The sequence below is a fragment of the Chelonus insularis genome, unplaced genomic scaffold, assembly GCF_013357705.1.
Source record: "Chelonus insularis isolate UGA/USDA-ARS -01 unplaced genomic scaffold, ASM1335770v1 contig_23_pilon, whole genome shotgun sequence".
NCBI classification, from domain to species: domain Eukaryota; kingdom Metazoa; phylum Arthropoda; class Insecta; order Hymenoptera; family Braconidae; genus Chelonus; species Chelonus insularis.
The window spans coordinates 803,849-816,350 of record NW_023276443.1 but is presented as its reverse complement, the minus strand read 5'-3'; the positions used below and the strand labels follow the sequence as shown (position 1 = coordinate 816,350).

Here is a 12,502-nt window from a genome sequence, read left to right as displayed (position 1 = left end):
CAAATAATGTTATTGTAGACTAACAGTTCAATAAATATTTCATCAATATTTTGCTGTATGAATTTATTGAATAAATATCATTGGAAATAAAAGCAAAAAGAATAAAATAGAATTTCTTCATTTATTTACAACAAAATGACAAGATGATGACAAGATTTTATAAGGATTATTATGTGAATCCTATTAACATTATTGAATTTTTCGTAAATCTATAATGATATAAATTACTGTAAAAAAAATAAAGTACATAGCGAGAGGTACTTGAGAGGCATCTTTTTTGTTATCAGCTAAATTGATGGTGCTTACGTTCAGCGGGCATCAAAAACGACCACTAAAAATTCTAATTAAGGAAAATATTTGTTAAAAAGAATTCATGAAGATTTAAAGTATTGTTTAATTTAAAAGGACTATTGAAATAATTTTTAGACTTAACAAAAGATACATTAAAAATAAGAAAAATAGCTATAAGAACAATTTCTGTAAGATAAAAGTATTAATTAAATAAAAAAGGATACATCTTTTGGTTCTCTTTTTATACATAATTCGATATCCACATTCTCGACAACGAATAGGATCTCTTGCTCGGATTTCATTATCATGATGACATTCTGAAAAGAAATCATGGATTATTTATTTAAAATAATGTAATGATGACAAAAATTAATAATTTTTCTATTCGCAGTATTATTAATAAAATAATGTTTAATTTTAAGGTTAGGAAAATGTATTCACAAATAATAATTTATTAACTAAGAAATATTTGCAATATTACCTCCACAAATGTAAACCATAGTTACTTTCTGAGCTGAATCAGATTTACTTGAAGTATCCATGTTTAATGAGAGTAAAAATAACTAAAAAAAAGATGATTTCAATAATAACACAATCACAAATCGCTTGATGTGACGCAAGATAAAATCAAGCAAATTTTTTTTTCATAGTTGGTATAGCTGATAAAGTGGCAAATTTCAGTGTTGCCAATTCCGGCACGACTACGGCAGAGAAGAGAGACCAGTATAGAAGTCCAATGCCAGAGAAGAGAGACGTAAATCGAATCACAATGCCGTGTTCCATTTGGGGATCACCCCAGATCACCCCAAACCCCAAAGTTATCACCCCAGCCGCCAGACGGCGATACTGTACATGTAAGCTTCTGTACCCCAAAGCCAGGTGGCGACAGTGTTCTTGGCACAGTCACGCCTACTCCCCTCCAAAGATGCGCACGCATAGAAAAAATGCTTCGCGGCAGAAAGAGCCAACTTGAATTCTCAGATTTTCCGAAATTCTTGGAAAGTTACAACTAAAAATTATCGATTGAATTCATTGCTTTAATTTATATATCAGTATATAAATTTGTTTGATTTTTTTCGAGAGTGCATACAGTGTATAAGTGATTGTGCATTGTGTACGCAAAAATGCCAGCTACAAATGTATGTGCATTTTTCAAATGCGAAAATGTGTCATCGAGGATGCCGCATCTCTCGTTTCATCGCTTTTCTAAAAACGAAAGGTAAGTTTTTGAATCACTTTTCATTATTGACAGCTTTCGTCTTAGTTCATTAATATATTAATCAATTGATATTAAAAAATATTTGTTTCTGTATATAAATACTTCTTTGCGTATCTTCAACGACTTTATATATGCTGAAGAAAAGAATATTTGTGAAAATTTTTTTTTTTTTTTTCAATTAAAAGGGTAGTTGGTTAGTTAGATATAAGTCGATCAACTTTTTAGTTAATATTTATTTTTTACAAATGATTCATTGCAGCATTTAAGTGTTATTATATCACGATTTTCTAAGTTTTTTGAATCGAGTTACTTTGATAAAAGTGAAAGTAGTAATATAGAGAGATTTTATAATCAATCAACTTTAATTAATGATATTATCAACCCTCTTTTTGTCTATAAATAATTTTTAAAATAATTGTAACGTTTCTATGAGACATGGGCTAAGCTGTTTTTTTCATTTAAACTTTTTTGTTCATCCCATGGTTTTCCCCAGTCTCCAATCTTTTAAGCTGCTTTAGATCAGTATTTGTACCAACCATTATGTTTATGTGTAGCAATATACCTATAAAATGAGTTATTTTTATGGACAATATATTATTTAAATCGTTCTCATTTTGGTTAAAGTTTTTAATATTTGGGCCCCCGAGCGCGCTTTTCCTCTTCTGGCGCTAACGGGTGCGACAGAGAGCAATACATATCTCTCTGCTTCACTCGCACTCACACAAAACTTCTGCGCACGCGCCGAGTATAGTAGAGCATAAGTGCGAGTGAAATGATCATTCGAACCGTAAGTGTGACAAAGACACTATACGGTGAGGGAAGAGGGGATGTTTTGGGCTCATGCTGGTTACTTCAGAAGTCTTTCCAAGCTCCAACTTTATCAGCGCAAGAATTTTTCTAAGTTCTTCGCGCTTTAAATGTGAGAGAAAATTTTTCAATTTTAGGTCCAATAATCATATATATAGATCGATAGAGAATTGAATTTCCTGTCGATCTAGCTATACTTTTTTAGGTACTTTTTTCCGATTTTTTAACGCAAAAAATTAATTTTTTAAGAGAAAAAAAATATATATCTCCCACATAATTATATCAATCAATCTTCAAATGTAGAGAAAAAAAACATGTTCTCAGATATGTCAAGAACATGTATGTACATTTTTTTCTTCTCTTAGAAAATTAATTTTTTGCGTTAAAAAATCGGAAAAAAAGTACTTAAAAAAGTGTAGCTAGACCGACAGGAAATTTAATTCTCTATCGATCTATATATATGATTATTGGACCTAAAATTGAAAAATTTTCTCTCACATTTAAAGCGCGAAGAACTTAGAAAAATTCTTGCGCTGATAAAGTTGGAGCTTGGAAAGACTTCTGAAGTAACCAGCATGAGCCCAAAACATCCCCTCTTCCCTCACCGTATAGTGTCTTTGTCACACTTACGGTTCGAATGATCATTTCACTCGCACTTATGCTCTACTATACTCGGCGCGTGCGCAGAAGTTTTGTGTGAGTGCGAGTGAAGCAGAGAGATATGTATTGCTCTCTGTCGCACCCGTTAGCGCCAGAAGAGGAAAAGCGCGCTCGGGGGCCCAAATATTAAAAACTTTAACCAAAATGAGAACGATTTAAATAATATATTGTCCATTAAAGTAATGAAAAAATTGATAAAAAAAAAATTTTTTTCTCTGAAAATATACCTAAATATCTCATTTTTCGAAATAAATTGCCACAAAGTAATATTTATAGCGCTAAGTATTTTTTATTAATTTTCTTAGACGCGACTGGAGCTTTCGTCATTAGTGAAGCTTCAGTCGCGAATAACTTTTTATCTATCATAAATATGAAAAAAGTGTTCAGTATTTTTTTCATTAAAATTAAATTCTGAACAACTTTTATTTAAAATATTTTTTCATATCTATGATAGAAATCGAGAAATTCGCGATGGGAGGCGGCTTTTCGCGATTTCCCCCCCCCTCCCCCTATGCGTGCCAAACATTCTTGACCTACACCATCGTGTTCCTCGCAAAATTTTCGATCTAGTTATCTATTAATCATCACTTTGGCCGCAGCAAACCAAAATTATCCCATTTCCCTCATTTGACTCGACTACGAGTCTAGTTTTAACATTTTTACATCTGAAGACGAACAAGTGGTACTTTTTTATGTAGGTAATCCGCTTTTATGACTGATGCGGGTCTACCTTTTTACAATAGCGTTATTTACGTCGAAAAACCCACGGGTTAAGTGGTCAATGTTTGGCGCGTGCTCAATTACTTTTTGATAATTGAAACTCCGCACCCTCATCATTGTCTTCGTCTTAATTTTTCGTTTTATTTAAAAAAAAATTCGAAACAAATCTATCAACTCCTTCGTTTTTTTATTTTTTTCTCTCCTGTTAACATGAAAGAGAAATTTTCTCAGAGAACGATGTTGGGAAACCGTTCGTCTCCCACCACTACATGACAGAACTTGAGCTCCGCCCTACGCTCAGAAACGTCTCTGAATCTCGACCATTCTGCCATCTGACAGCAACAACACGTATCAAAATTTCCGGCCACATCATCCCATAAGGAATAAACTTCTATTTACGTCTCTCTTCTCTGTTTCTGCCTATCACATTTTTCTGTCAGTGAATAATGAAAACGAGAGAAATAAAAATAAACTTGTCATTTTTTCAATTGAACAGATGATTCTAATTGATGTCACTAGTGGCGCTGCAATCGCAAACTACAGCGTCCATTAAATGAGCTATAGCTATAAACATCTATAGAGCAAGGAAAAAGAAAGCTTATGAACAAAACGAGATAGCAAAAGCGATTTTCCAAGGCTCAGTAATTGTGTGTACTTGTTGTTTCTTATTAAAAACTCATGAACGTGTATTTAAGAAGTGATTGATTTATCATATAATCTACGAATCAACTTTCATATAAATCTCATCTATGCTCAAATGTAAAAACGGAATTTTGGAGCTCAATGGTTTGTATCTATTTATTTGGTGTATCAATAAGTTTCTAGTGTGTCATATTTGTTATAAAAATTTTTTTATTACTTATTGTCAATACGCGATTTACTAGAATTATGTGGTATTTTCTGATTGAAAATGATTTAATTTTCAAAATCTGTGAACAAAGTGATGAAAAATAGGCAATTCTGATACTACATATATATTTATAATAGTGAATCTTAACCTATAATAATCAAATTGTCATCTCTAAGACGTAATTAATTGTAAAGTGCATGTGACACTACAACCTTCATAACATTAACGTGATAAGTATGAATGTATTTAAAGAGATCCAATATAGAATGAAGATATCATGAAATAGTAAAATATTTCCATTTACATCCAAACATTTTTTTTTTTCTATTTTAATTTCCTTTATAATGTTTTAACACACTGATGACCTATATTTTATTATATAAACTTAATTTCATACGTAAACTATGCAATTATGTACTCTGCAGTGTCACTGTTTCTGCGTACTTTGTACTGGAGTATTTATTTAGAAGACTAAATCTCTAATAGTTTACTCCAACTAATTCATGTAATCATTGTCTCCATATCTTTATTTCATGATATCATTTTTTTTATCCCTACTTGGATTATCTTAATATTAAATTTATGATTCACCTTTGCTGTAATTTTTTTTTTCACTTCTAATAAACCACATTCTTGTTAAAATCTTTTTCATTGTTATATAGTAATTTAATTTAATTAATTTTTTTTACAATGTAAGGAAAACTGAGTGATTAAACATTGGTTAACCATGAATATTTTATTTTTATTGTTCAACTAAGATATATTATATAATAACAAGAATGATAGTTAACAAAAAATCTTTTGTATTTGTTTTTTTCAATTTATTAAGAAGAAAATTATTCAGTGTTTTGGAGTTTTGATAAGTAATCGTACTTTATACAGTTATTAACTAGAGCACTTATTTTTATAAATATTTTATGTTACTGATAGATATTTCATGCACTCAATGTTTATTAGTAGTAAGTTGAAAGAATTAATTAGATATAGAGAGTGAATCTACTGATAACAATTGACATCATTTCAATCAATGTTATATTTGTAATAAATAATAAATACTTATGAATCTGTTATGAATGTTGTGAAAATAATACTGAATAATATCCCCCTTTTTTTTCATTTGATAATTGTTATCAATTAACGTAGTAAATTGTTACTTTTTAACTACTACTATTATATTAAGTATAAAAAATAATAATTCACATTTTAATAGATGTTATTTTGTATTGTTTCAGGGCAGTATTGATAACTGTTTTTTAATACGTGACAAATTAAGTCACACTCACAATCAAAACTCATAGAATGTGAAATCCTTATGGGGTATGAAAGCCTCATAATTTCAATAAAATTATTGATAATCTCGTAATCTTAATTCTATTTGGGAACAATGTCACAAGTAAATGTAGACAGTCTTGCAAGGCAAAAAATTCTACTATGCCTGATCTTATTGACTGCTTACGTTACTTACGCTAATGCAGATATTCTTGTGTTTTCTGATGCCTTTAGGCATCAGATTGAGGAAGATTTTCGCGATGCTCCTGCTCGATTTGGTCCACTAATTCCTTCTGCAGGCATCAGGGTATGAATTTATGAATTTTTCATTAAATTGTAACATTAATTATATTGAATTGCAAATGCTGAAAAATGATGCTATATTTATCCTCCTTTTTTTTAGCTCAATTTATTACATAAATTTACATAAATTAAGTAAACAGAAAGTATATTTTTATTTATTTTTATTTTGTTTATGTTGAAACTTTCATAAATCATGTCACTGAATAAACCAGTGGATTTATTTATCAGTTACAACAATGAATAATTATCGTTTTTTCTTTTTAGTAAGCATTGATTAGTTTTATACAGATAATATGACTGAAATAAAGTACAATATAAACAAGAATGTGTATTATAGAATTTATCAAAAAAAATAGAATTATTTACTGTCAGGAAAATTACCATAAAATATAATTTGAAAAAAACAACTACTTAAAATAAATAGAAAAATATTTTATTTAATTACAATCATTTAAATAATGTAATAAAATAAAACATAAAATGTTAAGTTTTTACTTAAACATAAATTTTTATTAAAACAATTATTTTTAATTAAATTTTAGGGGAAAGTTGTTTATGCTAATCCACCTACAGCATGTCGTGACATTGTAGGACCTCCTGAAAATCAAACAAATGTCTACGGTATATGGATTGTTTTAATAGCTAGGTATAATTGTAGCTTCGAAGCTAAAATTCGAACAGCTCAAAGAGCTGGGTATGATGCTGCTATTGTTCATAATGTCGACAGTAATGAATTAGGTAAGATTATTAAAAATTCAACTTGAATTGTATTAACGATTTATTTTACTATGGAATTGAATTATTAAAGTCTTTTTTTTTTTAGAGAATTTAAGTCTGAATAAACAAGATAAATTTTTTTCAGAACCAATGTCAGCAAAAGATCCAGTTGGAATAGATATTCCTTCAGTATTCGTCAGCCAAATAACAGGCCTCATTATTAAGGAGAATTATCTATACGACAGCAATTTTTCAGTGTTGATTAATGACGATATTCCTTTTAATCTTAACACTCATTTACTTTTACCTTTTGCTATCGTCGTTGGTATCTGCTTCCTAGTCATGGTGATTTTTATGGTTGTAAGGTGTATTAAAGATAGAAGACGAGAAAGAAGGCACAGGTTGCCTAAATCCAGCTTAAAAAAAATTCCTACTCATAAGTACACTAAAGGTGATCCCTATGAAACCTGTGCTATTTGTTTAGATGATTACGTGGAGAATGATAAGCTACGAGTACTACCATGTGCACATGGTGAGTTTTTATTATCAAGCTAGGCAAACTTTGACTTTTTGGGAGAAAAGAGAGATAGACTTATGTGGAATTTTAATTTGGGCTCGAAGTTTCCTTTACTCACTCTTATAGTAAAATAATAAAAAGCGCTCGGATTCCCAAGGGTTGAATTTGCTTATGTCTAATTTATTTATAACAAATATATTTTTTAGAAATTTTATTTAGTTTTTAATCTTTTATTGATTTTAACAATATAATAGTCGTAGCATTTGTTTCAATAAATTATCAAGTGGTCTAATTTATTGGTAAATAAGTAATACGAAGATATAGTTTTTTCAATCTGTAAATACCTTAATTATTTTTTTTTTTACAGCATATCACTCCAAATGTATTGATCCTTGGCTTACCAGGAACAAACGTGTATGTCCTGTGTGTAAACGTAAGGTTTTTGCTGCAAACGAAAGAATTATTTCTGACAGTGAGAGTGATTCAGATGCTGATGACTCAACACCGCTCATAAGAGATGGCCACCTTGGTAAATCATCAAACTTCAAATTTTTTTTATAATTGGTGTTAGTTGTTAACTTGAAAAGTAACTCGTAAATAATGAAGTGATTTTGGTGATATAGTAGTGAAGGAAAATGAAGAAAGTGTATTTGAAAATGTGTTGCTTTATTTTTCAAGGTACGCAAGGTGGTACATTTACACAACAAAGAGAAAATCCTTTTTCTCGTGCGAGAAGAACGCAACAACGACGTAACTCAAATTCCTCAAGTAGCAGTGACGATTCCTTTCGAACTTTGATAACGTCTAGAGACAGTAGCACACACTTGGGTGAAATATCTGGTACCACGACCTTTTTAGTATCGGACAATCACAGTATCAATGGTAAGTTATTATTATTCTTTATTCATTATCAGATATTATCGAGACTAAATTATACGAAATTATTATCAGACTTACGTAATTTGCTATACGTACGTATCTATCATATCTTCTTATCGATGTTGATGATAGAAATATCATGCACGGAAAAAAATTATCAATTTAAAATTCTTGATGACATTCTTATACTTATCTTTTTTATTGCAAATGAAATGCATCCTTTAGAATTGAGCATAGATTTAATTAAAATGCACGCTATTTATTAATAAATGAATTTAATAATTTTTAATATTCATTCAATTATTCCCTAAATAATTTTTTGTTAGTTTGTTTATTAAAATTTTGATTAAAGTTCAAATTGAAGAGAGTTTCAATTTTTTTCCGTGCATAAGAAGATGATGAGCTGTATCATAGTGTGACGTCTCATTGACTCGGGCAAACATTTGATGTCCAGGCGAACCATCTGAGTTTGAGCGGTCCACAAGCAGTAATGATGAATACACCGTTGCTGTGTGTAGTGTAGATGCTGAAGAACTACCAGCATCTGTTGTGCACGTTTCACAGCCACAATCATCATCGTCATCATCAGCAACTCAGCATTATACAATCGACGATTTAGATAGCGAGCTGGCTAAGGTATTGACGCAAAATCCGTTATGTTAAAGCATACAGTAATGATTAATTAATAGATCTTGAGGATTTGTTTACAACAACAACAATCGTAGATGATTTTTTTTAATACACTTTTGTAATAAAGATAGAAAATTAAATGATTTTAATACTTCTTAGTTAAAAAAAAATAGATTTTTTTTTTCCATTTGAAATTAAATTTATTTTACAAAATTTAATAAATATGAAATAATAATGATTTCAATTGTAAATTATGCATAAAAAATTATTGAAAATCAATAATTGAATCAATTAATTTTTGTACAGTTGATTTATTTACTGATAATATTGAGATTTAATATGTATCAGTATCAATCACAAGAAAATAATTACTATGTTGTGATGAGAATTCATAAATTTATCAAATTATTATTTTTTTTTTGTATGTTTTTAAACTGAGAGTAAAAGAAATAAATTTCCATTTAAATCATGCTGTGTGTATAAAGTTAACGGAGATGTAAAAATAAAATAGAACACGGCAAAAAATAGAAGATAAAACAGGAATTTCAATATGGTGCTCATTTTATTAATTTACAGAAATAAATAAAATTTAATAAATAAATAAAATCATTTTACGTTTCTTGTAATCGTTATTTCATTTATTTACACTAATTATAGTTGGTTGAATATTTTTTATTGTTCTATCAGTAATTATATTGATCTAATGAAAATCTCAAGAGCGAAGTTAAATGAATATCATCATAAATTTACAGAATAATTTTTAATTTATTTTATTAAGCGTCACGAAGAGATTAAAAATATTTCTTTTTTTTCGTTCCTTTTTAAATGAGAATGAATTTATTAATTTCATGGTTATCAGTTATCATTGAAAAGAAAAAAAAATAAAATGATCATGAATCAATGATAAATAAATTAAAATGATGAAAATGTTAATTGGCATGCTAATCTGTGATATAGAAGTGTAAATAATTATTGATAACTTGAATGAAATGATGAAACATTAATGTTATTAAATGCAGGACATAAAATTAAGAATTAAAGATCAATAAGATGATTCTTTCACATAAAAAAAAAAATAATTTAAAATTGAAAGAAAAATAATTATTTTTAACAATATCATTTTCAAATTTTAATATCTAATAAATAATGATAAACCCTAAAAATTAAGAATATAGTAAAATACAGTAATAATAATGATAATCATGAAATGTTGATACATAAAAATATCTATAGAAGATAATCGATCAAGTTGAATCTGTAATCATGCATAACTGATAATATTTAATACATTACTGTTGATATAAGCAATACTTTTATGTTTACAATTAAACAAAAGATTATTTGACAAACGTAATTTTCTTATAAAAGATAATAAAGTTCAATTTGAATTTATAAACTTGAAAAGAGTTTAAATTTCAAATAGTTTTCATATTTTACTGTAGATCTCTATTTTACTATTAATAGCTTTTTACTTGAGGTACTTTGAGAGCGTAGGACTGGGTTTTATAAAAGTAGTAATAAAGTAATTGCTTGATAATTATAAAACATTTTCACTAAAATTTATGCTGAATTTAATCATTCTTTATATAGATGACGATCATGATCACTTATAAAATATCTTTTACGTAATTCTATCAACCTTTGTTCCAATAAAATTATCAAAAATGTGTAAATTTTTATTTTTAAATTATTTAAAATATTCATTTAAAAGTTTTTGAAGTCGAACCTGTAGTAAAAGAGTCGTAAAAAAAATAAGAACTAACGCAAAGTACAACTGTTATATACATTGATATATACATGTAGTTGTTTAATTTGATTTTTCTCGTGAAATTACACTTAAAAAATTTTGCAACGAAATGTTGAAAAACCATTGAAAAAATATTATTCAATGTGATTCTGCTTAAGACTAGAAACAATCTACTATTTTTTTAACTCAAATAAAGCAAATTGATGTGAGCAATACCATGTGTAAAAATAAAACTCACCTGCAGCCTATCATACACGCTCAAAGTACCTTAAATACTTGAATTAGATTGTAAATCAGTCTGTTTATTGATTACTACAATTTTTTTCTATTTTTTTCTTGGCAATTAAATTCATCATTTCTTTTTTCAATAATTTTCTAAAACTAATCGACAATTACACGATTATTTTCATATAAATATTTAAATATAATTAACCTGTCGGAACATTTTTATAGTCGATTGATTGCATTAGTTGAAGTACTAACATTGTAGCTGAATCAGCGATTTCCGTCCTGTGAGTTTATATCATATAATGCAAGCAACTTTATTGATAGCTATATATTGTAACATTCTCAGAGAGAATGGAAGCAACGAGAGGGACTAACGTTGAGAAGCCAAAGAGAGAAAGAAAGGGGAATAGAACAGATGATAGAATAGAATAGGAGGATAGCTCTGAAGATACATGATTTATGAAAGACAAGTTACATTGTGGAATACTACAGAATCCAAGATTCAGCCTGATGATACGATCTATCTCGATTGACTGAAATGACCAAACAGACGAATGTAATTGCGAGTTTACCAATAGATCTTATGGTGTCACTCTTTTACGATTTCCCTGTAAATAAAAGTTCCTGATGTATTCCGTTTCAAATCTGACGTCAATAAAATTCTGTTGGTATCGATTTTAGGAGAATTAACTTCCGTGTGAAACAAACTGCACTTGACAAGAAAATAAAATGTGTATCAAATAACTAGAAAAATAAGAGCATGAAGGTAGTGTAATAATATTGAAAATTTTATTTGAAAATTTGACTGTGAATTTCAAATAATTTGATGTTGTTGTATGAATAGTAAATCTATTCTTAAAGAGTATATTCTTGTTGAAAAGAATGTAACATTGATCCTCATCTTTGAGCTTATCATCTTTATGCCTCTCTCTTGAGATAGCTATAAGACGAAAATCGAAAATGTAAAGGGTAAGAATGTGAGAATGTGTGTAGAAAACTCAAATCCATGTCGAAACACTCCTATACTAAGATAATGTTCATTTTCTCGTGGCGAGTGGTCGCACGTGACGGCACAATACTCCTTAAAGTTCGCCCCTTCGATACTTGTACCACCAAAATCCTCATCCCTTCTTTTTCATCTTCACCAACTACTCTACACTCTTGTCTCTTTTGTGTCTTTAACACAACAGGAAACTGTGTAGAGATGATGAATAATATTTCTTGATTGAAATTGTAGCTTTGTGCTTGCTGGTTATCATATCATCTCAACAGGATTCATCAAGAAATTATCAACATTTATCAGTCAATGTCTCTAACTATTCCATCATTTACTACTTTCTTTTTCACCCTCATGTCAGTTTCAACTGAAAAATGGATTTTTTGGAATTTCATTTAATCCAAAAGGTTTGAAATAATTTTTTTTGTACTCCTGCTGTGTGAATATTTTTATCATTATGAAAATTTCAAGTCTTTTTAGAATATTTATGAGTTTCTTTCTTTTTTCGCTCAAGTTAAATGATAAAATCATGGTTATTTTCAAGCATTTTCCATGACTTTATCCAATATTTTTATATCCTCAGATTTGATAGATAATCTCTGTTAGATAAATCTATTATAAATTTATGGGTAAAAAGTTATGATAATATTTATCATTGCACGTATTTA

General features: G+C 28.8%; 2 protein-coding genes across 4 annotated transcripts; one reads left to right on the top strand and one right to left on the bottom strand.

Annotated features, from left to right (window-relative positions):
- Nucleotides 1-102: 102 nt before the first annotated feature.
- On the bottom strand, nt 103-992 carry Rpb12 (DNA-directed RNA polymerases I, II, and III subunit Rpb12). The gene is made up of 3 exons (XM_035079303.1): nt 773-992; nt 516-608; nt 103-331 (listed from the first exon to the last, which is right to left on the bottom strand). The coding sequence occupies exons 1-3, from the start codon at nt 831-833 to the stop codon at nt 309-311; spliced, it is 177 nt and encodes a 58-aa protein (XP_034935194.1). The 5' UTR covers nt 834-992; the 3' UTR covers nt 103-308.
- Nucleotides 993-4,245: 3,253 nt separating this feature from the next.
- Nucleotides 4,246-9,032, top strand: LOC118064586 (E3 ubiquitin-protein ligase RNF13-like). 3 transcript variants are annotated; one of them, XM_035079274.1, is made up of 7 exons: nt 4,246-4,483; nt 5,780-6,123; nt 6,662-6,857; nt 6,982-7,368; nt 7,721-7,882; nt 8,032-8,235; nt 8,628-8,768. In XM_035079274.1, the coding sequence occupies exons 2-7, from the start codon at nt 5,932-5,934 to the stop codon at nt 8,660-8,662; spliced, it is 1,176 nt and encodes a 391-aa protein (XP_034935165.1). In that variant the 5' UTR covers nt 4,246-4,483; nt 5,780-5,931; the 3' UTR covers nt 8,663-8,768. The 3 variants fall into 3 exon arrangements, with proteins under 3 accessions (XP_034935165.1, XP_034935164.1, XP_034935163.1); XM_035079273.1 differs by having other exon boundaries at nt 8,625-8,763; XM_035079272.1 differs by having other exon boundaries at nt 4,250-4,483; nt 8,687-9,032.
- Nucleotides 9,033-12,502: the final 3,470 nt, after the last annotated feature.

Coding starts and splice junctions, on each gene's coding strand:
- Rpb12 (XM_035079303.1), bottom strand. CDS start 833: ATGGATACTTCAAGTAAATCTGATTCAGCTCAGAAAGTAACTATGGTT. Junction 609..772: donor TATGGTTTACATTTGTGGAG/GTAATATTGCAA, acceptor ATTTCTTTTCAG/AATGTCATCATGATAATGAA. Junction 332..515: donor TAAAAAGAGAACCAAAAGAT/GTATCCTTTTTT, acceptor TAGAATTTTTAG/TGGTCGTTTTTGATGCCCGC.
- LOC118064586 (XM_035079272.1), top strand. CDS start 5,932: ATGTCACAAGTAAATGTAGACAGTCTTGCAAGGCAAAAAATTCTACTA. Junction 6,124..6,661: donor TTCCTTCTGCAGGCATCAGG/GTATGAATTTAT, acceptor ATTAAATTTTAG/GGGAAAGTTGTTTATGCTAA. Junction 7,369..7,720: donor AGTACTACCATGTGCACATG/GTGAGTTTTTAT, acceptor TTTTTTTTACAG/CATATCACTCCAAATGTATT.